This window comes from Felis catus, chromosome D1 (genome assembly GCF_018350175.1).
Source record: "Felis catus isolate Fca126 chromosome D1, F.catus_Fca126_mat1.0, whole genome shotgun sequence".
Classification (NCBI taxonomy): Eukaryota; Metazoa; Chordata; class Mammalia; order Carnivora; family Felidae; genus Felis; species Felis catus.
Window position 1 is genome coordinate 15,772,770 of NC_058377.1, and position 25,486 is coordinate 15,798,255.

Sequence of the window (25,486 nt, forward strand, 5' to 3'; positions counted from 1 at the left end):
ACACTCATAATGAATGAATGAATGAATGAATGAATGAATGAATGAATGGCCTTGCCCTAGATGGGAAAAGGGCTGGTGCCATACTGGCCCCAGAGACCCTCCAGACCAGCCTTGGGGCTCTGCCGCTCAGAGACAAGTCCAAGGCCACACCACACTGAGCAGCGGTAGTGGAGCCAACAATCAGTTCAAACTATCCTCCCGCTCAGACGTCACTACAGTCATCCAGGCGCCATGTTTCCCCAGACCGTGGACTTAGGGCCTCAGACACTTGTACTACCATCAGCCCGTCCACACGGGGAACCAGATTCAAGTCCCAACTCTTCCAAAACCTCGGTGTGATTTGGGGGCCGGTCACTTCCTGCGCACGAGCTCGGATTTCCTCGACCGGCGACACAGAACGTCCCTCACACGGTTGCACGTGGATGGCAAGCGTGCCATCGCTGGAAGGGACGAGGCACATGTCCACCCTGGACTGGTCTCCAGGAGGCATTGAGCGTCTGGATTTGTTCAGAACCTGGCGCTAATTTACCGTGGGATCTGAGCCATGTGGCTTCGCCTCTCTGGAATTTCGTTTCCTCGCCCACAAAATGGAGAGATGGGAGAAGACAGTCACCCAGGTTCCTTCCAGCTCCCTGGCTCTTTGGGTCAAGGTTTCACCTTGTATATCCCCTGGCCAGGGGCCAACTCAGGCCAAGATATTCAAATAAGTAATAACTGGTGAGGCGGGGCAAGAAACCCTTGGGAGGGATGCTGGCAGGGACATTGGGCATGAGTCCCGCGTGGGCCAGGTCCGCGCCGGGGTCGGGGGGGGGGGGGGGGGGGGGACAAGGGACGGGGTAGAAACCACCCCATGGGCTCTCTGATCCTGTTGCTCCACACGTGGCAACGAGCCAGTTCCGCTGAGCGCCCCACTCTCCTCCACCTCCCCACAACCCCAGTCAAAAGCACCCACACATGGAGAAGTCACGCAACCTGGAGAGAGAGAGCGCGAGCGAGTGAGCGCGCACGCCTCCGGACACCTCCGCCAGCCAGCACCCGGCTGGGTGGGGGGGGCGGGATGTCATTCAGGCGGGAAGGCTTTTTGCAACATCTTAGGTGTGTCACCTGCTCAGGGGCCAAAGGCCAGGAATGACTTCAGGTGTGTCCCAGCCCCTACAATGGGTGTGAGGTTACAAGACACTTAATCATTCCAGTTTGGCAACTTCACCTGTAGGGTTGTTTTAATCAACTGGCCAGCAGTCCCCAAATCACTCCTGGAATGCAGCGGTGGAGGCAGCGGGGTGCTGAGGGCAGAGGGATGCCTGACACGCGGGACCAACGCCTGCCCTGCACTTAGGCCTCTTCCGGCCAGTGCTGCCCAGGGCGGCTCTGACCCGCGGACCAGCCAGGGCCCGATCCCAGGAGGTCCTCCTCCCGACGGGCTGCCGACCTCAGCTCCGGCCTGTAGAGAAATATGGAAGATCGCAGAACCGGCATGGTGAGTGTGGGGGTCCCCTGCTCCGAGTCCTGCGGGAGGGCAGGTCTCCCCAGAAAGGGCCCTTCAAGCAGCCTGAGAGTTTTGTAACACCTTCCCGGTTAAAAAAAAAACAAGAGGGGACAGTGAATCACCCCCACATGCCAGCCCTTGCAAGTCTCCGTGCCCGTCTGCCCTCCTCTCCCTTCCCTGTCAGCAGCCCCTGCACCAGCACCGAGGATGCCGGGACACAGAGGCCAGGCTTCCCCTCCCTGATCCTCCTCCTAAATCCCTCGTGCTCTTTTGTCCAAGGTCTCCTGGTCTGTTGGCTGGAGGTTGGCACTGTTTTTCCAAGGGCAAGGGGCTGTTTTGATGGCCCTCTGCCGCCTCCGTGGGGAAACGGACTCCCTTTCTTCCTACAGAAAACAAGGGACAGTTGCCTCAAAACAATCTAAGGTGTGTGTGGAGATCCACTTGGCCTCTTTTTAGACCCTGCCCTCTCTCCTCCTCCTCCGAACGCCCAGAGCACCTGCACTGTCTTGGGACAAAGAGAATCAATCCCATCTCTCAAGGACATCTGAGGACAGGGAGGGGAAGAGATCATATCCGATCTGGCTGGGGTAGCTGAGGATCAGAGAGGGGAAGGGCTTGCCTGCTTTCCTCTGCGATCCAGCCAGGATGGAAGCACCAGCTTCCCACAGCCCCCTCCAAGGAAGCACCTGGAAGCCGAGCCTGTGTGCCTAGAAGCCGCATCCTGCTGGGCTCTCAGGAGAGAAAGGAGGCACTGCCTGCCCACGCGGCTGTGAGCTGCTTGTTGGTGACACCGAGGCGGTCTGAGTGCCTCTCGAGGGAGTGACGTGGGAGGGGGCAGTTTCTAAGGCACTTAACCAGAGCACAAACTGTAGAATCAAAAGGTCGAACGGCCAGCTCCCTTCTTAGCGTATTATTCTTGAGACTTTGCTCTTCCTGAGACTCGTTTTCTTCCTCTGTGAAATGGGAATCTTATCCATGCCGCGTCTATGCATGCCGACGGCTAGTGGAACGATCGGGCTAGTAAGCCTAAGGATGTGGGGCCAAAGAGGAATCCCCTCCAGGAAGTGACAGGTGGGCGGCATGGCCCCACTGAACTTCACCAGCCAGGCAAGGAGCCGGGCGTTGCTGGCAGTGGCATTGCCGGGGTCCCGGGTAGGACCAGAGAGCTTCTGGCCCCAGAGCCAGCCGTGAAACCACCTGTGCCTAATAACCCAGTCATTCCCCTCTAATGAGGCTGGGAGGGCCATAGCGCCCAGCCCTGGGGAAAGATGAAACAATTCATGCTGGGGCCCAGCCCTTCCTTCCCCCTCCCCGCCTCTTCTCACCCCTGCCAGCCCCGCCCTGGACAGACAAGTCCTGCACAGTTACTACCTCATAGCAGTGGGCAGAGGTCTGAGCCCCATCTCTGTCCCCGAGGGGAACGTTTCCCTTGATATTTCAGCTGCGGCTGAGGCCTGGAGGGAAGCCTGGGACCCTGGGACTGGCCATCGTGGTCTTGACTCCTTACTGCGCACGAGGCCCCAGACAGACCATGAGCCACCAGAGCAGAGTGTTAAACACCCGAGGTCAGTCCCAGCCCTCTGGCTGCTCTAGAGGAAGCAGGTTCTTCCTTCCCTCTCCCCTTTTCCAGCTGGTTCAGACCAAGGTGTTTGTTAGGCTTGGCCGGGACTCAGGAATGTGCCAGGTCAGTGGGCCAGCCTGCGGCAGTGAGGGGTCTAGGAGCACGGGTGGGCCCACCACTCAGCCCTGGTGATGCCGTCCTGGGCTCCGGAAAGACCCGAGAGGGCAAGCTCGGCAAAGAAGGGCTAAGGCCCCTGCCTGCTCCCCCAGTGCCTTCCCTACCTGGGTGGGGGGCTTGCTGCTGCTGTGACCCCCGAAGTAGCTCCCTCCATGTAGCCATTTAATCAGTCCCTACAACTGGCCAGCCTCCCGAAGGCAGCAAGCGGGGCACAAGGGTACAATGCCCTGGTTCTGCCCTGGAGCTTCCCCAAATCCAGAGGAAGGAGAGCTCCTTAAGCCAAGGATCCAAAGAGACTGTGGCAAGTCCAATACCAGAGGTGATGACAAGGGACCCCTAGAGCAGAGAAGGCAGTGAATCATCTCCAGGGTGGTCGTGAAGTTGTCCCAGAAGAAACAGTATTTGCACTGGAACTTGAAGGATGAACAGGCTCTCTCCAGGCAGATAGGGTGGGAAGCGGTGGGCGGGGGAGAGTCAGGGGGAAAATGGGGGGGGACATAAAAACAGGTCTCAGGAACTCTGGACGAACTTGGCAGGAGATGGCAGGAGATGGCATGAGACAGAGGCTCTCAGGCCTGAGGATCTGCATTTCACATTTCCCAGCAGCTCCCCCCGGGGCTTCCTTCTTGCTCACCTAAAAACATCTACCCAATAACACCCCTCAACTGCCCAAGCAACCATCCCCAAGACGGTGAATTCCTCACAACCTAAAATGCATTCGGCTGCCACGTTTTCATGTAAACGTGTGGCCGGCAGACTGGGAGCTTCTTGAGGACTGGGTTTTTCCCACTTTTAGCCCCAAACCTGACACAGGGCCTGACACACAATAGCCATGTGATGAATGCTTGCGAGTGAATAACAAGTAAGTGACAAAAGACTGAATTCCCAGAACCTGCTGATGTATCTGACACTGATAACAAAGTCAGTCAAGTCTGACTGGAAAAGACGCCAGAACCTACCAGGGGTGTCACCAAAGTGCTTTCATCCCAATCAGGGTGGGGGGGTGGGAGACGTGGGGGGCGGGGGGGGCGGAAGTGGAGAGAGACAAGCCCAAGCCTGTCTGGAAACCCCAGGGACTGGAAAGAGAGTCTGAGCAGAACCAATGTGGCAATCCCTCTGCGACGTGCTCGACTCCACCTCACAGCCCGCGGCTCTGTCTTGATTACAGCAGAGAAATCTGTAAACAAGCCTCAAAACCGCAACACCCCTCCCCTACCACTCCTTCCCAAAGCAGCTTCCAGCTCCCCGGCATAATCCATGCACAAGCAGGGACGCGCACAGGGTAGCGGATGAATGGGACGCTTGAGGGAGGGGGGCGAGAGGCTGAGACGGCACCTGTCCAGGGCGGCAGCGGTCTCCCGTTGTGCCATGTCCCGCACATCGGTCAGGCCGGCCTCTGCCTGCTGGTGTGGCTGAGCTCGCCACAGGGTTAGGCACTTCCTGGGATCTCAATTTCTCCTTTACAATACGCATTCGCTCGTTCGTTCGTCGCGTGTTCCTCAAGCATCAACTGCGTGCCAGGCACTGGCAAGACTCCGGAAGGTTCAGAGAAGAACACACACAAGCGAAGCCCTCGGTTCCGTACAGATGGAACAGAGGCAGAGCCGAGTGCTGACCCCACCCCAGGCAGAACAGGCCACTTAGTCACCCACAGACCTCAACACAAAGAGGATGATGCAGCTGAGGTCACCCCACCCCAGCCTACTCTCACCCTGACACCGGGGCCTTCACTCATGATCACGTCTCTGATCCCCAAGGAGAAGGGTACCCCACCAGGCCATCGGGAGCACCTCTCCCGGTGAGTAGGACTCGCTGAATGTGTCACCCCTACCTGAACGCAGCAAGTGCAGCCTGAGAAGCACATTCATCTCCCGAATCTCCCCGCATCTTACACCAGCCGAGACATCATGATCCTCGTTCTAGAGATGAGAAATGCCAAGACTCAAGAGGCTCATGACTTGAAAGGGTCACTCCGCCAAGATCTCTAAGTTCTGGGACTTCAGTATCAAGTGCTCAGATTTTTTTCATAATGCCCTCCTTCTCCTCCCAGATGTGAACCCATAGACCTCAACTTGAGACTAGATCTCGAACTTGAACTTGCAGTGGAAACTGCAGAGCCAGGGAGCCCCGTATCTCCCTACCTAGAAGCTGATCAACTTTGTAATATAAAGTGTGCATTGAGTGAAGATCGTATCAGCTGGCGTGACCAAGTGGAGGAAAGATAATGTCCTTTCTGTCCAGAGACCTTCACCCCTCACTACCCTGCCAAAGGTCACTAGGAGGAAAAGGACACATGGCAAAGGAAACCAATGGACAGAATTAACTTAGACTTTCAAGAATACCAGGGAAAAGCTTCATACCCAAAGCCGCTTGGGGAAAAAACACGCAAGTTACCATGAGATTACTGAGGATAGAAAACTAATTGAGAGAGAGGAAATTATAAGTAAATCAGGCTTTGAACTAGTCTTCTCTGTGGGAGGAGGCAACGGAAGCTGCAGGCTAACATCAAGCGAGCTCTTTGGAGGCACAGGCCCTCAGGAAAGGACCTTAGAGGTCTTCTTGGTCAATGTTTTCCCCAAATTTGTTTCAGCCTCAGAGCCTGTTGCCCAGCAAAATCTAACCTAGAACCCCCACATGGAAAACAGACCCCCACCCACTCCTGCCCTGTCTCCCTCCTCTTGCAACAACCTCACGGGTCTCCATCAAGTCCCCAGGGGTGCCATAGAGCTCTCATCTGGCCTTGCCCTGTCTACTGTGGACATCTACATGAGCTTCTACTCACACACCTTCTGTTGCTTAGATGATCTGCCCTTCACTGAGAGAGAGAGTGAGGAGAGGGAGAGAGGGAGGGAGGGGGGAGACAGAGAGGGAGGGGGAGACAGAGAGGGAGGGGGGAGACAGAGAGAGAGAGAGAGAGAGAGAGAGAGAGAGAGAGAGAGAGAGAGAGAGAGAGAGATCTTTCCTTTCTGTAATGTCCCTCATTCATCCTGGGCATCCCTTTGGCCACTTCCTTGACACAGCCCTCCACATGCTCAAGGACCACGTTTGTGCTACCAAAGGTCTTTGCTTCTCTGGCCTGAAGCCTCCTCCCTTTGTTCATAGAGAGGTCAGGTGACATCTCAGGACACCTAACTGCCCTGGCGCCTCTCCACCCAGTGCGCTCCACTGCATTCATTGATTCCCTCCTGAAGGCAGCCCTCTGGGCCCAGTGAAATCACAGAAATGGCCACCATCTGCCCAGCACCTGTTACGTGTGAGGCCCCCTGCCAGGCTCTTCCCACTAATAACTAATGATTTTTTAGCATGGGCTATGCCAAGCCCTTACTAGCTTCTATAGTAATAGTTCTATGGTGATAGTTATTAATTACTTATAAGAAGTAACGGAACATATGCTTCATGGGCACAAGGACTTTGCCTTTTTTATTCACTGCTGTATAACCAGCCCCCAGAACAGTGCTTCACTGGATGGATAAAATAGTCTTATTGTTGTTTTTTTTTTTTAACGTTTATTTATTTTTGAGACAGAGAGAGACAGGGCATGAGCAGGGGAGGGGCAGAGAGAGAGGGAGACACAGAATCTGAAACAGGCTCCAGGCTCTGAGCTGTCAGCACAGAGCCCGACGCGGGGCTTGAACCCACGGACCACGAGATCATGACCTGGGCCGAAGTCAGACGCCCAACTGACCGAGCCACCCAGGCGCCCCTGTTGTTATTTTTATTGTTACTGACATTTATCGCATTCTTACTGTGTACCAGGCAATGCGCTATAGGCTACGCATATTTGGGTCTCATTAAGACGACTTAGAATCAATCTCTCTGTCGCACGCACGCACGCACACATGTGGCTCCCAGTGCCTAAATAACTTGCCTAGCCAATGGCAGACGGGAGAGGAAAATCTTACGAGGCCTCACTGAGTTACCGAGTGGGCAGGAAAGGTGGTCGAAGTGGTAAAAGGGAGCTTCGGTTATGTAATCACCAAGCACTAGCTGCAGAGAAGTCACTGGAACACCACGGCAGCACTCTTTACGGGATCACGAGTTCGGAGTTCACAGGAGAGACCCAGGAGTCACTGCAGACGTTGGCCAGGAGACGGCGGCTCTTTGCTGCAGCAGCCAAGCCAGTGCCCCCTGGGGCTGCTTCCCCGGGAGCATCCAGAACACTCAGTCCTGCCCTTGAACAGCACCGCCATGCACACCCTCCTTGAACGCCATGTGGAGGTCTGCTCCCCAAGCCTCCAAGGTAATTGGAGCCGAGGGCAATGCCCAAGCACTAAATTTAAATTTGTCTCTATGCTGAGCATCTCACCAGGGTCACTACCTTGTTCATCGTCACCCACAACATCAGGAGGCAGATCACACCCTACCCACTTTACAGATGAGCAAACGAACGTGTCAGAAGCACATGAGCGGTCAGGGCCACAGCTGGACTCAGGCCAGAGCCCCCGACACAGAGCTCGGAAGAGCAGACACAGGGTCAACCCTCCATCTGCCCAGAGCAGCTGAGACCCCTCGAACCGCAAAGACCAACCGAGGGCGACCGTGAGGAAGTCTGTGAAATCACGAGAGGACCAGACAGGGTTCCCGTGACCTTGAAAACACGCGTCATCCCTGGCAGGTAGAACCCCTCCCACAACCTCTCTCTCCCTCTCTCTCTGGTCTTAGCATCACAGGTTTATCACACCCACTTCCAAAGGCAGAAACGGGGTCCGGGAGATGTTAAGTGATTTGCCCAAGGTTGCTGAGCGGGTAAATTGTAGAGTTCGACTTTATGACCCCAGAGCCCCTCTTCTCACCCCACTACTTAAAGGGCAATTTGGAATCAGCAGAAGAGAGCATGATTTTTCAAATGCAGTATAAAATTCACGGGATTCTTTTATAAACGCCAGACTCCACCTGGGATGGCAGCTCTTTAGTTCAGGTAAATTGCAGTGTTTGGAAACAACCCTCCCCCAAACTTTAGGCTCCATCAGCACCGCCTAAAGGCAGACCTCCAAGAGTCCCCATCAGGCAAACCCCTGGGGTCGTCTTCGATCTGAGCGGCCTGACTCCTGACGGCTCTCTCATGGCCCCTTCAGCCACTGCCCAGGCAGTGCCCTCGGGTGTGCAAAGGTCCTCCTTTCCAACAGACCTTCCTGGGAGGGAAGGCGGGGCTGGATTGGCCCGCCACCCTAGGGCAGAAAGTAAGTAAAATGAAATAGAATGGTGGAGAACTCAGGCTGCAGAGAAGGGGGCTACTTCCCCACCCCTGCACCACGAGAAGGACCTTGGAGGGATTGGTACCCGTTAGAGTTAACAATAGCATCACCTGGAGGCAAGGTCAACTCAACCCAACGGGCATGTGCTAATACCTCACTCTGGCTCCTCACGGTCGGTCGTCTTACCACGTGACCCGGGGAGAGACAACAGGACGAGTCCGTGCCTCGGTTTCCCCATTTGTGAAACAAGAAGAGCTGCTCTACCTTCAACCTCGCCCGTAACCCCAGCTGGAATCAAGAGCTACCCCTAAACACAAGGTCTGATCCGCAGAGGAGGGCAGCTGAGCAGCAGGCTGGCAGGAGAATAATGGCAGGTCACCCGACACCTCCCGGCTGCCCCAGGCCCCGCCCTGGAGCCATTGTGTGCCGCCGTGGGGGTCGAGGTGCTCGGCTCCGATTGCCAACAGGTCAGCACCTATGTGGCTTAGAACAAGGCCCAGCGGTTTCTCAGGTAGCAGCCGAGGCGGAGGTTAGCCCTGAAGGAAAACGCGCCGCCGTGGGCACCTGGCACAAGGCAGAGCGAGTGAGAACGTTCGCAGAGACCCCTGCAAGGGAGAGCTTGGTTACCCACCCGTGTGTGGCCCCGGATGGATGGCGGGGTGGGGACCTGTCTGGATAGTTCCGAAGGTCCTGGAGAGCGGCCTGATTTTCCATCTCAGAACTTTCCGTACACTCAGGGCTGCCGTGTCACAGCCAGCCCCATCTCCAGAAACTCATACCCCCCTCTTGTGACTCACAACCGCCCAGCCCTCATGGCCCCACTCCTCGCCTTACCTGTCATGGCTGAAGCACCCAAGACAGAGGGTACTTGCTCAGCCCCGGGCAAGGCATCAAACAGCCCTATCTCTGCTGTAGGTGGAGAGCTCACAGCCCCCTGCTGCCAGGTCGGGAGCGGGATGTGTTTCCGGGGTCAGGGAACCGTGCAAGGCACCCTCGGAGCAGCCCCTGAGCCAGCCAGTGGCCGAGCCCTTCTCTGCGAGCAAAGAGCAACCTCTGGGTCTCCTGGCACACCCGAGAACTCTCCCCACCTGGTCCCCTGGGTCGCCCCTGCTGCCGTGTCCCTGACCTCAGCAACACAGCCGCCACCTGCTAGAGCCACAGAAGGCCTGTTTATCTCATCACCTAGCAACGGCAGCATCCCTGCCTCTAGCCTCTAGGTGTTCCCCAGGAGACGGTGGGAAGCTGGGGCTGGAGCCCCCATGGGAGCCTGAGATTGTCACACACCAGGGCAGGGCCAGAAAGCCCCTCACCGCGGGCCTCTGCTTCTCTCCCTTCCTCTACACCCCCGGTCATCCGAGCTCTGCCCCTGTGGACGTCTTTCCAGAACAAAGAAGCTCAGAGTCAGCGCTGCAGAGAGGAACAGAGAAGTAAGGCCCGGGGGCAGGCTCCCTGGCAAGGAGAACAGACAAAAGAGCTGGCCAGGCCTTCTGTTCCCTCGGCCTCTCCGAGCGGTCACCTCCGCTTCCCCTCATTATTAGGCTGGTGGAGCGCCTGCCTGTTTCGGCGTGTGGTTATTAACCCTCTTGCCCGCTTTACCATCCCTCAAAGAGAGTTTCCAATCACCCTGCGGTCCAGAGAGGTTGAGGGGTGTTCCCAAGGCCACACAGGGAGTCAAAAGACAAGGCAGTAAGAGAACTTCTACTCCCCGGGCCGCTCTTCTGAGTTGTCTCTGCAGCACACTTAAAAACAAGAGCTGCCTGGTGTCCGGGTTCATCACCTCGGAGCTGGAAGGTTAAAGCCGAGCGAAACCCGATCAGGATTCTCCAAGATCTGCAACACCAGGGGCTGAGGGGAAGCGAGGGGAGGAGGAGGAGCGGAGAAATGTGCAAACCTAACGGAAGAGAGGGAGGAAGGGACGCTGAGGACAGTGAAGTCCCTGCTATCGGCACCAAGCAAGGCAGCACCTTCCCCAGATAAGGGGACTTCTGACCCTCGTTCTTGGAAGACTCGGCAGAGCCAGGAACCAAGCAGACGGGGGTTTGCCTTCAAACCGATGAAGGGCGGAGGAGATGCCGGGGTGACCTCTGCACGGCAACTGCACGCTAACTATATGCAACCAGACTTCGTGCCAGGGAGTAGAGAACCGAAAGGACCCAGTGCCAGCTAATATCACTTCCCGAAATAGGTTTCTGCAACTGGATAGGGGAGGTGGGGGTGAAAACAATAGTCCACCGAGTCCGAAACCCTGGCCCCAAGAGCTGGATCGGTTACTTACTTGCTCTGAGGCTATAGCAGCCACTTAATCTACATGGGGCTTGGTTTTCTCTTCTGGAAAATGGGGACAGTTTCTCAGAGTTGTTTTGAAGATTAAAAGGGACAGCACTGGGGTACCTGGGTGACTCAGTTGGTTACGTATCCGACTTTTCATTTCAGCTCAGGTCACGATCTCCCGGTATGTGGGACGGAGCCCTGCATCGGGCTCTGCACTGACAGCACAGAGCCTGCTTGGGGTGCTCTCTCTCAAAATAAGTATTTTTTAGGGGCGCCTGGGTGGCTCAGTCGGTTAAGCCTCCGGCTTCGGCTCGTGTCATGATCTCGTGGTTCGTGAGTTCGAGCCCCGCGTCGGGCTCTGTGCTGACAGCTCAGAGCCTGGAGCCTGCTTCAGATTCCGTGTCTCCTCCTCTCTCTCTCTGCCCCTCCCCTGCTCATGCTCTGTCTCTCTCTCTCTCAACAGTAAATAAACTTAAAAAAAATTTTTTTTTACTATTTTTTAAAAAAGGGACAGCATTTACGAAAGATACCGTAAGCTCTGTAATAATCCCCAAATGCAGTAGTTAATTGTTCTGCCTCAACCTTTGGGTTTTGGATTAACATCTTTTTGTGACCAGTGACCAACTGAAAAACAGGGAAAGGTGATTCTCTGAGCAATGAGGCAATCAGTAGGTGATTTTCTGCCTTCTGACACCCACCTGCTAACTTCTCCTTCCCCACTCCCCACCCTCACCTTGTCCAGTCCAGCACTCCTGGGCTCTGGGGGCCCAGGCATTCCTGCCCTTCCATTGTAATCTAGACAGCAGGAGCTTCCTTCCCAGATGAACCCCTAAGTCGGACACCGGTTGGGCTGGACCCATGAGTCAGGGCTCTGTAGCAGACTGAATCAACACAGCAGACAGGCCTGCCCCGCCAGCAGCCCCAACAACACGGGAAAGGCCGGTGCCTTTCCTAGGGTTGGGCTGGGCTTGGACTGTGGCAGTTGTGGTCTGAGGCTGAGTTCAAGTTGGAGATAAACTGAGACACCTCGCACAAGGCAGCACAGTTGGTCTTGGGCGGCCTCTCAATCTCCTTCCCTCTGTCAACTCCAGGGCTAGGCATCTCCCCCATCTGGCCTGTTATTGGAAATGAGGGAGTTGCCTGGGAGGGTCCTCAGAACCCCTTTCGGCTCTGTGCCCTCTGATCACGGCATGGACTCACCCAGTGATGGGGGATGGCCAGGCTCCTGAATCTTACCTGGTGCCCTTGTCTCTCGGCCCCAGCTCGGGATGGATTCTGGACTGAAAGGCAACACAGCTACCGTGCATCCCCTCCCATCTCCACCCTCCTCAGGAAGGTCATTGACATGGACATTCCCCAGTTGCCACTCTTAGACCTAAGTGTGCCCACCTCCCTGCCCGTGACCCCGGATGCTTGTGACCTTCAGCAGCTCCCCTTCCCAGAAGTTTAGCAACCCAGCATCTCTGATCTCACTGTGTCCGAGATGTGTGCCAGAGAAGCTTCCAGAAAGCCAGACAAAGAGCAGGCCACTTGACAGAAGAACTTGGGCAGCATGAGAGTCAGAGTAGAGCTCAGGAGGATGGGAAGATAGGAGTTTGTCTCCTTAACCCCTCAGCCCAGCCAGGCAACTGCTTTTTTATTTTCTCTTTGAACCTCAGGTGCACACCACAGGACAAATCCTAATCCTGGATTCATGCCATTTTCTTTTTCCACTGTCGGTCCCCGCAGGGCCCCCTTGTAACTCTCCAGCTCATTAGATGGCTCTAACAACGTAAGCCTCCATAAATCCACCTCCCCGGACAAAAGCTGCATCTAACCATGAGATTCCCCTGCGCCCCCCCCCTACCCCAACACACACATTCCCTCCCCTGCTCAGGTGGGTGGGCAAGTCTGATGTTTAATAATTCAGCAAATACTGATTATGCGTCTTTGCAAGGCCAGGAAATGTGCTAGGAGCCCCCTTGAAAGTAAGCACCATCCCCAACCCCCATGTTGATCATTTCCTTGCCCCCTTATGAAAAACATTCTGTGTTACGTGTCATCTTTTGGGATTTGCTTTTTCCTCTAACGTTAAATTACTAATACCGTCCGTACTATTCTGTAGCCCCATGGTTCATTTTGACGGCAGTATAATATTCCATTGTATGCATGTGCCACCGTCAGCTTCTTCAAGGCTGGCCTGGGACTGAGCCCTGAAACCAGGATACTTTCCTTAAGTCTTCGGCTCAACAAACATTGATTAAACGCCCACTCTATGCCGGGCATCGTAGGAGACACCTGGGATGCCATAATTACCGATTAGTCACAGTCTGTAATTCAAGCTTGTGGTTTTGATTTAGTTTATTTTCTGTTTTCAAAAAGGTGTGGGATGTTTTCTGTGCAACCACACTGTTCCGTGGGCCACAGTCGAACACGTATCAGCTAAAGGGGCACTGAGGTCACTTCCACTCACAGACGAGGAACCAAGAGAGCGCAGACTCTAAGCCTCTTTTGTTCCCTCTGTGGCTCAGCCTCCAGCACAGTTCAGGGCCCGTCAAAGGCATACAGTCAATATTTGCTGAATTAATAATAAACAAGAGAGACTCGCCCTACCTACCTCAACTAACGCAGGCATGTAAGCACAGGAAGACTGAGTGAAAAAGAATGAGCGGACAGGGAAGGGCCACTAAATGGGTGTTCTTGACCCCTCTAACCTGCCCCCCCCCCCGCAGCCCTTATATCTCAGCAAATACCCTCCTACCTGCTCACTCAAGACCGAAGAGCATCCAACCCACTGGCCACGGCTGCCACTTTTCTCTTCCAAACACACGGTGACTTTCCCCACCACCACCCTCGTTCTCCTTCCTCTTGTCCTCGCTGATCTTCTGTCCCTCCCGTGTCAACCTTGCTCCTCCCTGTCATTCAGATCTCAGCCCGGAGGCTGTCCCTAACCACCCTGGCCCCTTCCCTAGGCGTCCGGCCCTAAGCACCCACCAGGCGTGCTCTCCCATGGCCCACTTCACTCTGCATGGCACCTGCCACTCGGGCTTCATCTGTTCACACCTGCCCTCCCCCTGCCTCCCAACACCCTCTACTCCCCATTCCCCAGAGGTGAGGGCAGGACAGGCCCGGCCCGGCCTGTCTGGGCACCTCTCCCGTCCTATTGTACTTATTTATTTGTCTTTGAATCCACAGCCCCTAGAGCAGGGCCTGGTCAAATATTTAACTGAACACTTAACTACCCATACTGGTTATCAGACAGCTGGTATCCTTTGCACCCCTGAACTTGAACTGAGTCAGACAAAAGAATCTGGTGAAGTGTTACACGCCAAGATGTAGATTAAGTACCGTTGATGTTATTATTACCCAACTCTGCAGCCACAGCAATGCAGTGGTGCAGGATTTGTGCTCATCTGTATCCTGGAAATAGTCCCCACCCAGGCCCTGGAGACAGTGGAGGGGAGGTGGCTGGGAGTCATCCACAGGACAGAGCCCAGAGTCCAGTTCCCTCGAACAACCATTTATCCGGTCTTTTGCTGGGGACGAGCCCGGTGCAAAATTCTGAGGGCACAAAGGCAATAAGCGGGTGCCCAGTGGGAAAGTGCTGCAGCACATGCCAGGGGGCCCAGGAGGGAAGGGAGCTCCCACGCGTGAGCCAGCCCCTTTCCGCTCCACGTCTCACTTTCAGCCTCATGGTAGCATTTCCGAGTAGGTGTCATTTCCCCCACTTTGAGGAGGGTGAACGTGAAGCTCGGAGAGGTTAACCATGCTACACCCAAGGCTCACACGTCATAAGATGCAGGACCTGGGGCGCCCGGGTGGCGCAGTCGGTTAAGCGTCCGACTTCAGCCAGGTCACGATCTCACGGTCCGTGAGTTCGAACCCCGCGTCGGGCTCTGGGCTGATGGCTCGGAGCCTGGAGCCTGTTTCCGATTCTGTGTCCCCCTCTCTCTCTGCCCCTCCCCCGTTCATGCTCTGTCTCTCTCTGTCCCAAAAATAAATAAACGTTGAAAAAAAAAAATTAAAAAAAAAAAAAAGATGCAGGACCTATATTCCAACTCAGCCCCTGCGAACTCCACAGCCTGCTGTCTCTGCTACGTCCCCCAGCAGCCCAAGGCCCCACGTCACCGAAGGGCCAAGCCAGGCACGTCCCTCCAGCAGGTTAGAGAGTCCGGGAGATAAGGAAGGGGCTCCCTCTCCCAAAGACCATGTCTGCCACGCTCAGCCACGGCAAACACCAGGGACACGCACACACCCCCACCTAATCTGGGACCCCCACACAGGGGTTAGGAGCAACCCGGTCACTCCCAAACGGGACGAGAAAAACTCCCAGGCGGAAGTGTTCGGGGTCCTGCAACTCTTCCACCGGCCAGTGGAACCGTCATGACCTCAGCACAATGGGCAGACCGGTCCCAGGATGGAGACCCAGACCTCAGTCAGGCCCGCCGCTCCCCCAGCCCAAGGACTCCAGATCCTGTACCAGCTGGAGACGGAGCAGAGAGGAGAGATTTCTGGGAGGAACAAGAGTGAGGCATGAGCCTTGGCAGTCCCCCCGCACCCACTGCTTCCCCTAAACCTTCGCTTTGCAGGAAAGGGGGTGTATGGACTTCGTATGTGAGCCCTGCGTGCGCGGCTTCTGTGTGTGACCCTGTGTGGCTGCGTGTGTGCCGAGTGCACACGTGAAGTGGTATAAGTGGAAGAACAGAGGCTTGTGTGTATTTGGGGATGTGCGTCAACGGTGACCTAAGGCGACACTTGCAGAAATGCCATAGTGCTCTGGTATGGCTTTTTGTGTGCTTGTAAATAACTGATGTCATGATACGCATTCAGTCAAGTACTCAGATCTAAAGTATCCCCCCTCCATGAATGTTCAACATATGTACCCCCGTGTAACCAACACTTCAATCAAGATCTATGTGTTTTCTAATATTCCAGAAGGTTCCATCATGCCGCTTCCAATAACTGCCCCACCCCCCCAGTGGTAATCCCTATTCTGACTTGTATCACCATAGATTAACTTTACCTTGTGAAATTCATATATATGAAATAGTGCAGAATATATTCTCTTGTGTCGCATTTCTTTCCTTCATCATTATGTCTATGAGATTCATTACACTTAGCACTAGGTTATGCTTGTCTATTGTTGAAACACATTCCATGATATGAAGATACCACAATTTATGTATCTATTCCACCAATGACTGACGCTGGGTTTTGCCAGTTTTTAGCCATTACGAGTGCAGTCACTACACCCATTCACATACAGATATTTTGCTAGACACACACCCACTCACTTCTCTTGGCTAATTCCTGGGTCACAGAACCGTAGAACAGTCATACAGCATTAGCAGATTCAGCCAAACCATTTCCCAAAGTATCCGTGCTAACTGATACTCCCAACGACAAAGTATAAGAGCTCCAACTGTTCCACATCTTCGTCAACACTTAGCCCTGTCAGTCTTTTTAACGTTAGCCATCCTGGTGTCCGTGGAGAGCTATCTCATTGCGGGGTGAATTTGCATTTGCCTGGGTGAGTAAGGTTACTGAGCGCCTTTTGGCACCGACTGGCCATTGAAGTATCCCCTTTTGTGACGTGTCCAAGTATTTACAGAACTACAACATCGACTGAAGTAGACAAATGGTTGACCAAAACAGCAGAGCAGAGAATCGTCCTCAGAGACTCAGCAATACCACAACCCAACGGCCAGTCATTTCTACAGTTGCCGACTAGTTGCTACAATTAGTAAGCGAGTTGTACCAGGTAATATAGATGCCTAACTGAGTTTTATTTTTTGAACCAATTAGGTATCACAGAGCCCACAGAGCCCTCCCCACTTAGATTCAGCAGGAAAAAGGGGATGGAGATGAGAACCAAGAGCCTCCCCTGGGCTCTTAGCCCCGGCTTGACAGGTTCCCTCACTCAACTCACTGACTGTTTTTCCTTCAATTACAGGATCCTGACAGCGATCAACCCCTGAACAGCTTCGGTAAGCTCAGGTCCAGCTTTCCCTTGACCACCTCAGCCTCCAAGTTTCAATCAGTTACCAGATAGGTACTAAACCCCTCTTGCATGGCCCTCACTGCCACCACCAGTGGCTAAATGGCATGGAAGATATCCATCCACCCACCCATTCATCATTCAACAAAAAAGTATGAAGCAACTCTAAGGTCCAGGATCATTCTAGAAGTAGGAAGCAAATAGGAGAAATAGGACCGACAAACCTAAACCCCCAAAAGCAGTTCTTCTCCACCTCATTCGTTCAGTTTCTGCTTTTCTTATTCATTCAACGACACTGTGGGTGCCTGCCATGTGCCAGGCTCTGGGCTAGGTGCTAGACTAAAGCAGGAGATAAGACAGCCAAGTCCCCGCCCTCGTGAAGTTTACAGTCTGACCATGCTGCCACGGAACAAGCTGGACAAAGCTATTTTCCCTGCTAGACTAGAAAAGTATAGTGTTTGCCTGAATAATTTAAGAGATGAAGTGTTCCCAAATTTAGGGGGCTTTTTCCCCTCCCATTCCATTTTCTTAAACCATTGAGAGCTACTCCTGATAGCCCACTGTATCACCGAAACAGGGGAGCAAAGAACAAATTAATACGGCAGATCAACAAGGAATTAACCGATCCCACTTCCTTCAACAATTTCGGGGTCCCAAGTTAATAATGATCGGAAACCACACAATCTCCCACAAGTAAGATGGTACCTACTTTGGAACCGGATATAGCAAAAGACCACAGGGTCCCCAGAGAACACCAGACATCCAAGCGCTCCGCCAGCTGAGAAAGCCCGAGAACTGCCAAACCAGAAAACAAGTTAAATTTGCCACCGACGTCCGTGTGAAGGGAGCTCGAGAGCGAGAGATTAGTGCCAAGGGATCAGAGACCACAGCGTCGTGGGTCGGGCGAGCTGTGACGAAGTCCCCACGGGAGTAAAGGATCAGAAGGAAATGATGGGGGTTTCAGGGGCGGAGGAAAGCACAGGTGCAAAAGTTCAGAGGGAAGAATGACCAGGGCATGAGTCGCCTGTGTGGCGCCGGGGGCTGGCGAGGATGGGCAGTGCGGAGTCCACATGATGAAGAGAGGGAGGCCAAATCACACTGGCTTTCAAAGTCCGGCAAAGAGTGTGGTCTAGAGACAGAAGCCATGGAGGGTTCTCAAGCAGGGAGATGACAGGGCAACGATATTTGGGGGGGGGGGGGCTCTATCTGGCAGCAGTGTGCAGGCTGGAGGAAGGAACAGTGGCAGGCGGAGAGGCTCTTCATAGCTCACGGGGGCTTTGTTAACCTTAAGTATGAAACGCAAACCAGGAAAACTCTACCCGTCCTGGTGATGCTCTCCGAGAACCTCAGGGAGGCAGAGACAGCAGGACCTGGACACGGGAACTCATCCAAGGGCTCCCCATAGTTGATTCACCTCTGAGAAAACAAGCCCCCCTCGTGTCCCCAGTGGTAGGTGCTCAGTAAAGAAATCATGCATGAATGGATGAGCAAAATGTCACCATATCCACGGCCACAGGAAAGAGGACAGTTCTGCACACTGACCACTGGGACTCTAAAACAATATCTGCTAAGATTGATAGCCTCCTCCCCTTGGGGCGCCCGGGTGGCTCGCTCAGTTGAGCAACTGACTTTGGCTCAGGTCATGATCTCACAGTCAGTGAGTTCGAGCCCCGCGTCGGGCTCTATGCTGACAGCTCGGAACCTGGAGCCGGCTTTGGATCTCCTGTGTCTCCCTCTCTCTCTGCCCCTTCCCCACTCATCTCTCTCTCTCAAATAAATAAACGTTAAAAAAAAAAAAAAAAAAAAAAGATTGATAGCCTCCTTCACGCCGGCTCCTGGGGATAACAGGCAATACCAGCCCACACCCCCCCAGGGCCTGAGCTCTGGGTCTAAGGTTTAAACTCTCCCTTTGGAGGAAACACAAAGTTTTCTGTGCTTTCCCTTTCAACAGATTCAATGAGATCAGCACTTACTGGGCACCCAGTCTCTGGCTGGGCGCCATTCTCTGCTTTTGAAAAGCTGAGGAAAGAGAGCAAGACAGACCTAGAACTAGCCATCGTTCAAGCCAGAAAACAAGACCCGTAAGAAAGACGGAAAGGATATACTTACAAGATCAAGCCAAGAACAATTCATGTATTCTCTCAGCAAATACCTGTTGAGGCACCAGGGACTCAGCAGCGAACAAAAAAGACATAGACCCCTCTCTTCGTGGAGACTTCACTTCAGAGTGTGTTAGAGTTGTAGAGTTATAGAGTGTGTTAGAGCCGATAGGTGTTTAAAAAAAACAGGGGAGGAGGACAGGCAGTGGGAGAATTACCTTTGAAAACGGGAGGTCAAGAAGGTCTCACGTGGAAGGTGACACCTGGAGGATAACTGGAAGAAGATGAGAGAACAAGCCACGGGGAGGTGAGGGGCAGAGAGTTGACCTATTGTTTTCCAGGGATTCTCAGGGTTGCCACACTGCCTGCCCTAGCTCGCCCCGGAGGAGAAGTCCCGAGGCACCTCCTCCAGCTTATCGCCTGCAAGATGAGGGGGTGTCAGAGAACCAATCGCTCTGGGAAACTTCCTGAGAATTCAGCTTTTTCAAATCTTTGCCCCCGCACCACCTCCTTGGATAACGATGTGAAATGGACAGTCATCAGGACTTCCGTTTTAGGCATCTCCAGGCTCCTACCTGTAACTCCTAACTCCAAACTCTTGTTCATCTTTCTAAGCGTTAATGGGATCGTGTTTCTCTGCTGCTCAAAAGCTTCCCCTAGCTCCACCCTCCCTTCAGGATAAAATCCGAACTCCTGGCGTGGTATTCAAGATGCTCTACAAAGTGACGAGGCCAGTCCTGCCTCCACAACATGCGTTCGCCCCCGTCACACCCCAGACACATGGGGAGCTCACGGAGGCCCACCCCCAGGCCTTTGCCCAGCTGGTCTAGCCCCCCACCCACCCATCTCCACCTACAGAGACCCATTTAAGAGCTCTGATGATATCTGGGGTTAGCGGCAACTACGTCCTTGTTTGCTTCTTCCCCCAAACCTCCATCCCCTTAAAGACAAGGACCGTTCTAGGGACTCACTGGTTTGTTGACTTGGAGATGGAGGCCACGAGGACACATTCATTCACAAGTATTCATTAAGAGCTTCAGGTCCCTGCCCTCCTCAAGCTTCTAGTTTCATCAAAAGAGAAGTCAGAAAAGAGGACCAAGGATAGGAAAGTGAGTACTTGCCTCTCCTGGGGCAGGCACGGGGCAGACGGGACAGGGTGAAACACCCCAGAAGAGACTAAGTCAAGACAAGGGAAGGGCGTCATGGTCTGGAGGCTCATTTGAAGGGCACAGGTGAAAGATGGCTAAGCCTGGGTAAGTGAAGGAGGTGGAGTGACCCTGTGCCACTGAAGCTAAGCTCAGTCTGCAGGAAGAAACCCCCAGTGCGAAGCAAAACCGTCCCCAAAGCATCCTGGGGCTCAGCACCAGGGCCACAGGGCAGGGAGGCTGTGGGCCTTGGCAGGGGCAGTCTTCAAGTGCTGACTGTAGGCTCTTTCCGCCTCACAGATGTCACCCCTCTGCGCAAACCCCGCACTCCCCTGGAGACCTTCAAAAAGGTGGGAGTCCCCATCATCGCAGCACTGCTGAGCCTGGCGACCATCATCATCACGGCTGTCCTCGGTAAGTGGCCGCCCCCACCCGCCTCTCTGAGCACAGTCCTACCCTCCACCCTTCCAGCCAGCAGTCACAGACAGGTGATCTGCATAAAGCTTGTGTGCTTTGCATCCACCCCTGCGCTGAAGGGAGTGAGAGGGGGAGGTGAGCTCAGCCCCCACCTACCCCCAGATGATCTCTGCCACGGGGAAAACACAGCAGCACATGTTACAAACCCACGCAGGCCACTGGCCGGGCCGGCGGGGGAGGGGGCGGTCTGCAGACCCCTGAGCAGCCCTACTGGCTAGAGCAGCAGAGAGCCCCCTGGCTTGTGAGATAGAGACACTGAGAAAAGACCCTGGGGAAGCCACCCCCCCCCGCCCCCCCCCCCCCGGGGCAGACAGCACACCATCCCTGCCTTTAGCGCTGTCTTCCTCTCGGCCAGTGCCTAGACCCCGTGTGATCTCCCCCAGGCACTCTGTGACAGGGTGACCCGAATGACCTGTGATGCCCGCAGTCCCTCCTCGCAGCTCCCACTCCTGTGACTGCCTTTGCCTTCACCTCCCCATACTCACACTCAGGGTGGGGAGCAGGGCACGGGGGGCCTTGGCAATGGGTTTTCAGCAGCAGCAGCAACAGCAGCAGGCTCGCTGTGGTCCTAGGTCTGTTCTACGGAGACTAGTAAGAAGGAAAGCTTGCTTTCTCTGCACACACGTCCTGCCACACTGGAGAGGGACAAAGGAGCCAAATCCCTCCAGGGGACGTCAGGCAGGCAGTGGTGCCACAGTAAGAACGGGGGTCTCCCCGTCCCACAAGGCCCTGTGGGGCGTCCATGCCCTGGGCCCCCAGGTTCTGCAACCAGAGGAGGTAACCTGAGCCTCCGTCCCAGGCTAGGCTCCCTCAACGTCTTGGTTTCCGGGGTCTCGACTGGCGACGTGGCGTCCTGGCTTTGTCCCAGGAGGCTGGAGTGATCCTGCCTTACCCTGGCTCCGGACCATGAACCCAAGTCTGAAGGTCTGAAGGTCTAGGAAATACTCAGCCTGCTGCTCCCTTGCTCACTCGCACCAGAGCCACCAAGGCCAGGGGATCTCATCGCGAAACCCCTCAGGAAAGGTGTGGAGAGGCAGAGAGAGAGAGCGAGCTTTGGAGTTAGACCTTGGCTGGGATCCCGGCTCTCACCTAAGTGCTGTGCGGCCTTGGGAAATCAACCCTAACACTCCACACCTCAGCGTCCTCACTTCTTTTGTGAAGTTTATCGTCAGGTTAGCTAACATAGCGTATACAGTGAGCTCTTGGTTTGGGGGGAGGGGGGTAGATTCCCGTGATTCATCGCTTACATTCAACACCCAGGGCTCATCCCAACAAGTGCCCTCCTCAATGCCCATCACCCATTACCCCGCCTCTGCCCTCAGTTTGTTCTCTGCATTCAGGAGTCTCTTATGGGTTGCCTCCCTCCCTCTATTTTTCCCCCTTCCCTTCCCCCATGGTCTTCTGTTAAGTTTCTCAAGTTCCACATATGAGTGAAATCATACGATACCTGTCTTTCTCTGACTGACTCTTTCCACTTAGCATAATACCCTCCAGTTCCATCCACGTGGTTGCAAATGGCAGGATTTCATTCTTTCTCATCGCCGAGTAGTATTCCATTGTATATATGAACCTCGTCTCCTTTATCTATTCATCAGCTGATGGATCAGTGTCCTCCCTTACAACGTGAGTTCCTCACGGCACCTGCCTCCGAACTTGTCAGGATTACACGAGGCAGTGCAGGGAAAGCTCTCAGCAGGGACAAGCAAGGCCATGGTCAGACCGATGACCGCCACTTGCGGGGCCCGCCAGGAGTGATGGTGGACTGCAGGGGGGAGCTTCGGGCCAGGGGAGGGTTCAGCTAGGCGAGAGGCTCTCTTCCTACCAGGAGACCTTAGAAATGTGTTGAGGTATCTGTTCCCTGAAGAGTCACAAACACGAGACTCATTCCCATCAGCCCGAGACAGCAAAGGAGCCACCGAATTCGAAAGCAGCGGGCAGAAGACCCAACAAAACACCAGCCTCTTCCTGGGTCCTTCAGTCCCAGATAAAAACACCCAGTTCTAGAACTGCACTTAACAGTTACAAGACACTCACAACCACCAGCTTGCCAAATGCCGTCGACAACCTCAGCTCAGATGAGGCGACGAGGCCCCAGGAGGGGAATTGATGGGTCTAAGGTCACACAGGAGGGGGCAGGCCCAGTGCCGTCTTTTCGTTACCAGCACCGGAGGGCAGGAGGCCAGTGGGGGCTGTTTCTAAATTTCTCCCACACATTCTCTCGCTGAACTCCTCACCCATCTCGCAGGTACAGGACAGATGTTACTTGACATCTAAGGAAACTGAGGCTCAGGACCAAGTACACGGACTAGCAAGTGGAATAACTGGGCCTGGAACCCTCATCTGCCTTAGAGCCCAGCATATTTTTAGGGGACACACAGCCTCTCCCGCCCCCCCGGCTGCCTGCTTGACTGTCAGCCCTCACAGCCCCCTCCCTGCCCCTGCCTTCCAGTCAAGGTGATTCTGGACAAATACTACTTCCTGTGCGGGCAGCCTCTCCACTTCATCCCGAGGAAGCAGGTGTGTGACGGCCAGCAGGACTGTGCCTCAGGGGAGGATGAGCAGCTCTGTGTCAAGAACTTCCCCGATGGGTCCCCGGTGACAGGTGAGTCCAGGGGCGCGGGCACAGCAGGAAAGCAGCTCAGGTCCCCTTGGTCCACAGCATAGCATCTGCCAACTGGTCAGTTCCCATCCTTATTGTAAGGTTCTCAAGAACAGGACCAGGTCTCGCCAACTAGATCCTAGTACTTACCATGCAGCAAATACTCAGTGAATACCTGATAACAAGTGGGGGACCAGAGGGGACAGGAAATGGCAATACAGTCTGTCCCATTCTGCTGCACCGGGGTGGAACTAAGGCAGGGGGCTGGATTGGATGACCCTGGGGAGTTTCCTCCTCTCTACAGGAGACCAGAAAGGGGACTAGGAAAGTAAGGTCAATAGCCATAGCCGTTGACTAGCTATTGATTCCTCTATCCGTTAGGTAAGTGCTCACTGTAACATGCGACGCAACAAGACTGAGCGACAAGGATGCTATGCAACAAGGACTGAGGTCCTTCAAAGGAATAGGGGAGGTTTCAAACAAAAACTCCTATTCTTTCTTGGATGGGGCCAGCCCGGCATCATCCATCTAGTACTTGGGCTCTGGAGAGAAAGGATAGCCCAGGAGATGGGTGTTGGGGCTTTTGAGGGGCAGGACGAAGGGACTTCTTGCATATATCCTTTTTTATTTTTATTTTTTAACCAGAAGTCAAATGCATATGGGCGCCTGCCATTCTACTGCCAATAGTACTTCCCTCTCAACCCCTCCCTCTGACCTCACGTGGAAAAAGGAGCTAGGTTCCTCACAGAGAAGTTCCCTAGGCTGGGCAAGCTGTGTGTAACCATGAGTAGAGCCACAACCTATCACCAAAACTGATAGCTATAAGAGCAAAAGGAAAAGTTATTAGCAACTGTCCCAGGACAATAGGTCAACATGGAGGTTGTTCCCAGGACATCGGGTCACCCTAGCTACCATCAAAACGAGGCTCAATTGGGCAAAGCCAAATGGAAGAAGTTCCCTTGGGGCTGAAAGGGTCGGTGTTCTATGATGCTCCAGGGTCTGGGTGTAGGGAGGGTGTGCTGATCTCATGATGACTTCTGAGGGAGATGGGCCAGACGGGCCCCCGCCACATGCAGCTGACCCAATTTCTTGCCTTCTCAGTCCGCCTCTCCAGGGACCGATCCACTCTGCAGGTGCTAGACCCGGCCACAGGAAGCTGGGTCTCTGCCTGTTTCGACAATTTCACAGAAGCTCTGGCCGAGATAGCCTGTGGGCAGATGGGCTATGACAGGTACCCAGCCCAAGCCTCCAGAGGCTGTCCCCTCACCCTTAGGACCTCCTCCCTGCCTCCTCCTTTCCCAAAAATATAGATACTGGAGTCAAACAGAACCAGTCTTGAATCCGAGCACTTTCACATACAACAACATGAAGTTCAATCTCATAAGCCTCAGTTTTCCCAAGAGTCAAGTGGAGAAAGTACCAGCAACTTCACAGGATGCCTGTGAGGTGCAGCGAGAGAAAGTAAGCCTCACCATGACCCCCAACGCACAGTTCTGGCTCCTTGCCAGCTTCGCTCCTTCTTGGCTCTGCAGGAGGCCACCCTGTCCCAGAATATAATTTACTTGTTCAATGTCCCATCAATTAAAATCTCGTTTAAATGATCCTGATTTCATTGAGCCCCATCAGCAACCCCAGCTCTCTCAGCAAATTTCAAAAGCAATTTCAAACCTTCGGTGGATGAAGAGTTACGTAATCATAACAAGGGTATCTGCATGATGAGTTTATATTCGTTTGCTCCTGGCAAAAGCAAAAAGGTCGTTTTTATTGTATCTATTTTAGAAATAGGTTTGGCGAAAATCAGTAACTTGCTTGGGTAGAAGAGGCCTGGAATTTGTGCCCAAGACCCCTGAACTCCTGGGCATCCCGAGTTCTAGCAGCATCTCTGTCTCTAGCTTGGGTCATTCTCTCCTCTCCCAAGGTTTTACCTGTAAAGGGAGGAGAGGGGAGGCCACTGATCAGAGAGCCTAACCAGAGAGGAGGGAAAAGAACCCGTTTACTCGGCTGCAGAGTGGGGCACCTGCTCCCTGGCAAGCCCCAAGGATTCTAAGAAACTGGACCCAGAGTAGAGGCAAAAAGGAGAAATGCCAGGCAGACATCATCAATCAATCACAGAACCCTCTCCTGTCGACCCTTAAAGCAGCCTCAAGGTCCTTCTTACAATAAATGCTCCAGGCAGCGTCACTGATCCATCAGATCGTTTCGCCCCCTCTGCTTCCTAGTTACCAGGTCTTTGCTGCTCCCCGCTGGCCACAGTGCACAACCCCGGACAGGACACCTCTGCCTCCTTCAGTTCTGAGGCGAGCTGGAAAGGCACGCCCTGCCCCTGCTCTTCCCTGGGCTCCTCCAGCAGCCACCCAGCCCAGCCTCCCCGGCAGCCAGCCCCTCCTCCCCCCTGCAGCCCAGCCCACTGCGGCGTCAGCAGCAGGAGCGCCCAGCCCTGCAGGCTGCTGCGGCTGGGTTATGCAACCAAGGTGTCTCCGGGGCTCCTTAAGGTAATAG

General features: G+C 54.3%; 1 protein-coding gene and 1 long non-coding RNA gene across 5 annotated transcripts in view; one reads left to right on the forward strand and one right to left on the reverse strand.

The window, feature by feature from the left end:
- Positions 1 to 1,134: 1,134 nt before the first annotated feature.
- The window catches only part of TMPRSS4 (transmembrane serine protease 4), a 33,547-nt gene continuing 9,195 nt past the window's right edge, over positions 1,135 to 25,486 (forward strand). The window contains exons 1-5 of one of the 4 annotated variants that reach the window (XM_019811356.3): positions 1,135 to 1,477; positions 16,623 to 16,656; positions 20,212 to 20,325; positions 22,838 to 22,990; positions 24,089 to 24,218. In XM_019811356.3, the coding sequence (XP_019666915.2) occupies positions 1,454 to 1,477; positions 16,623 to 16,656; positions 20,212 to 20,325; positions 22,838 to 22,990; positions 24,089 to 24,218 (455 nt within the window). In that variant the 5' untranslated portion in view covers positions 1,135 to 1,453. Of the gene's footprint in view, positions 1,478 to 16,622; positions 16,657 to 20,211; positions 20,326 to 21,891; positions 22,012 to 22,837; positions 22,991 to 24,088; positions 24,219 to 24,832; positions 25,480 to 25,486 lie in introns of those variants that run through there. The other 3 variants (XM_019811355.3, XM_045038367.1, XM_045038366.1) reach the window with 3 other exon arrangements.
- On the reverse strand, positions 24,730 to 25,320 carry LOC109491811. The gene is made up of 2 exons (XR_002145337.3): positions 25,211 to 25,320; positions 24,730 to 24,912 (listed from the first exon to the last, which is right to left on the reverse strand). It is a non-coding gene; the product is annotated as an uncharacterized LOC109491811 (long non-coding RNA).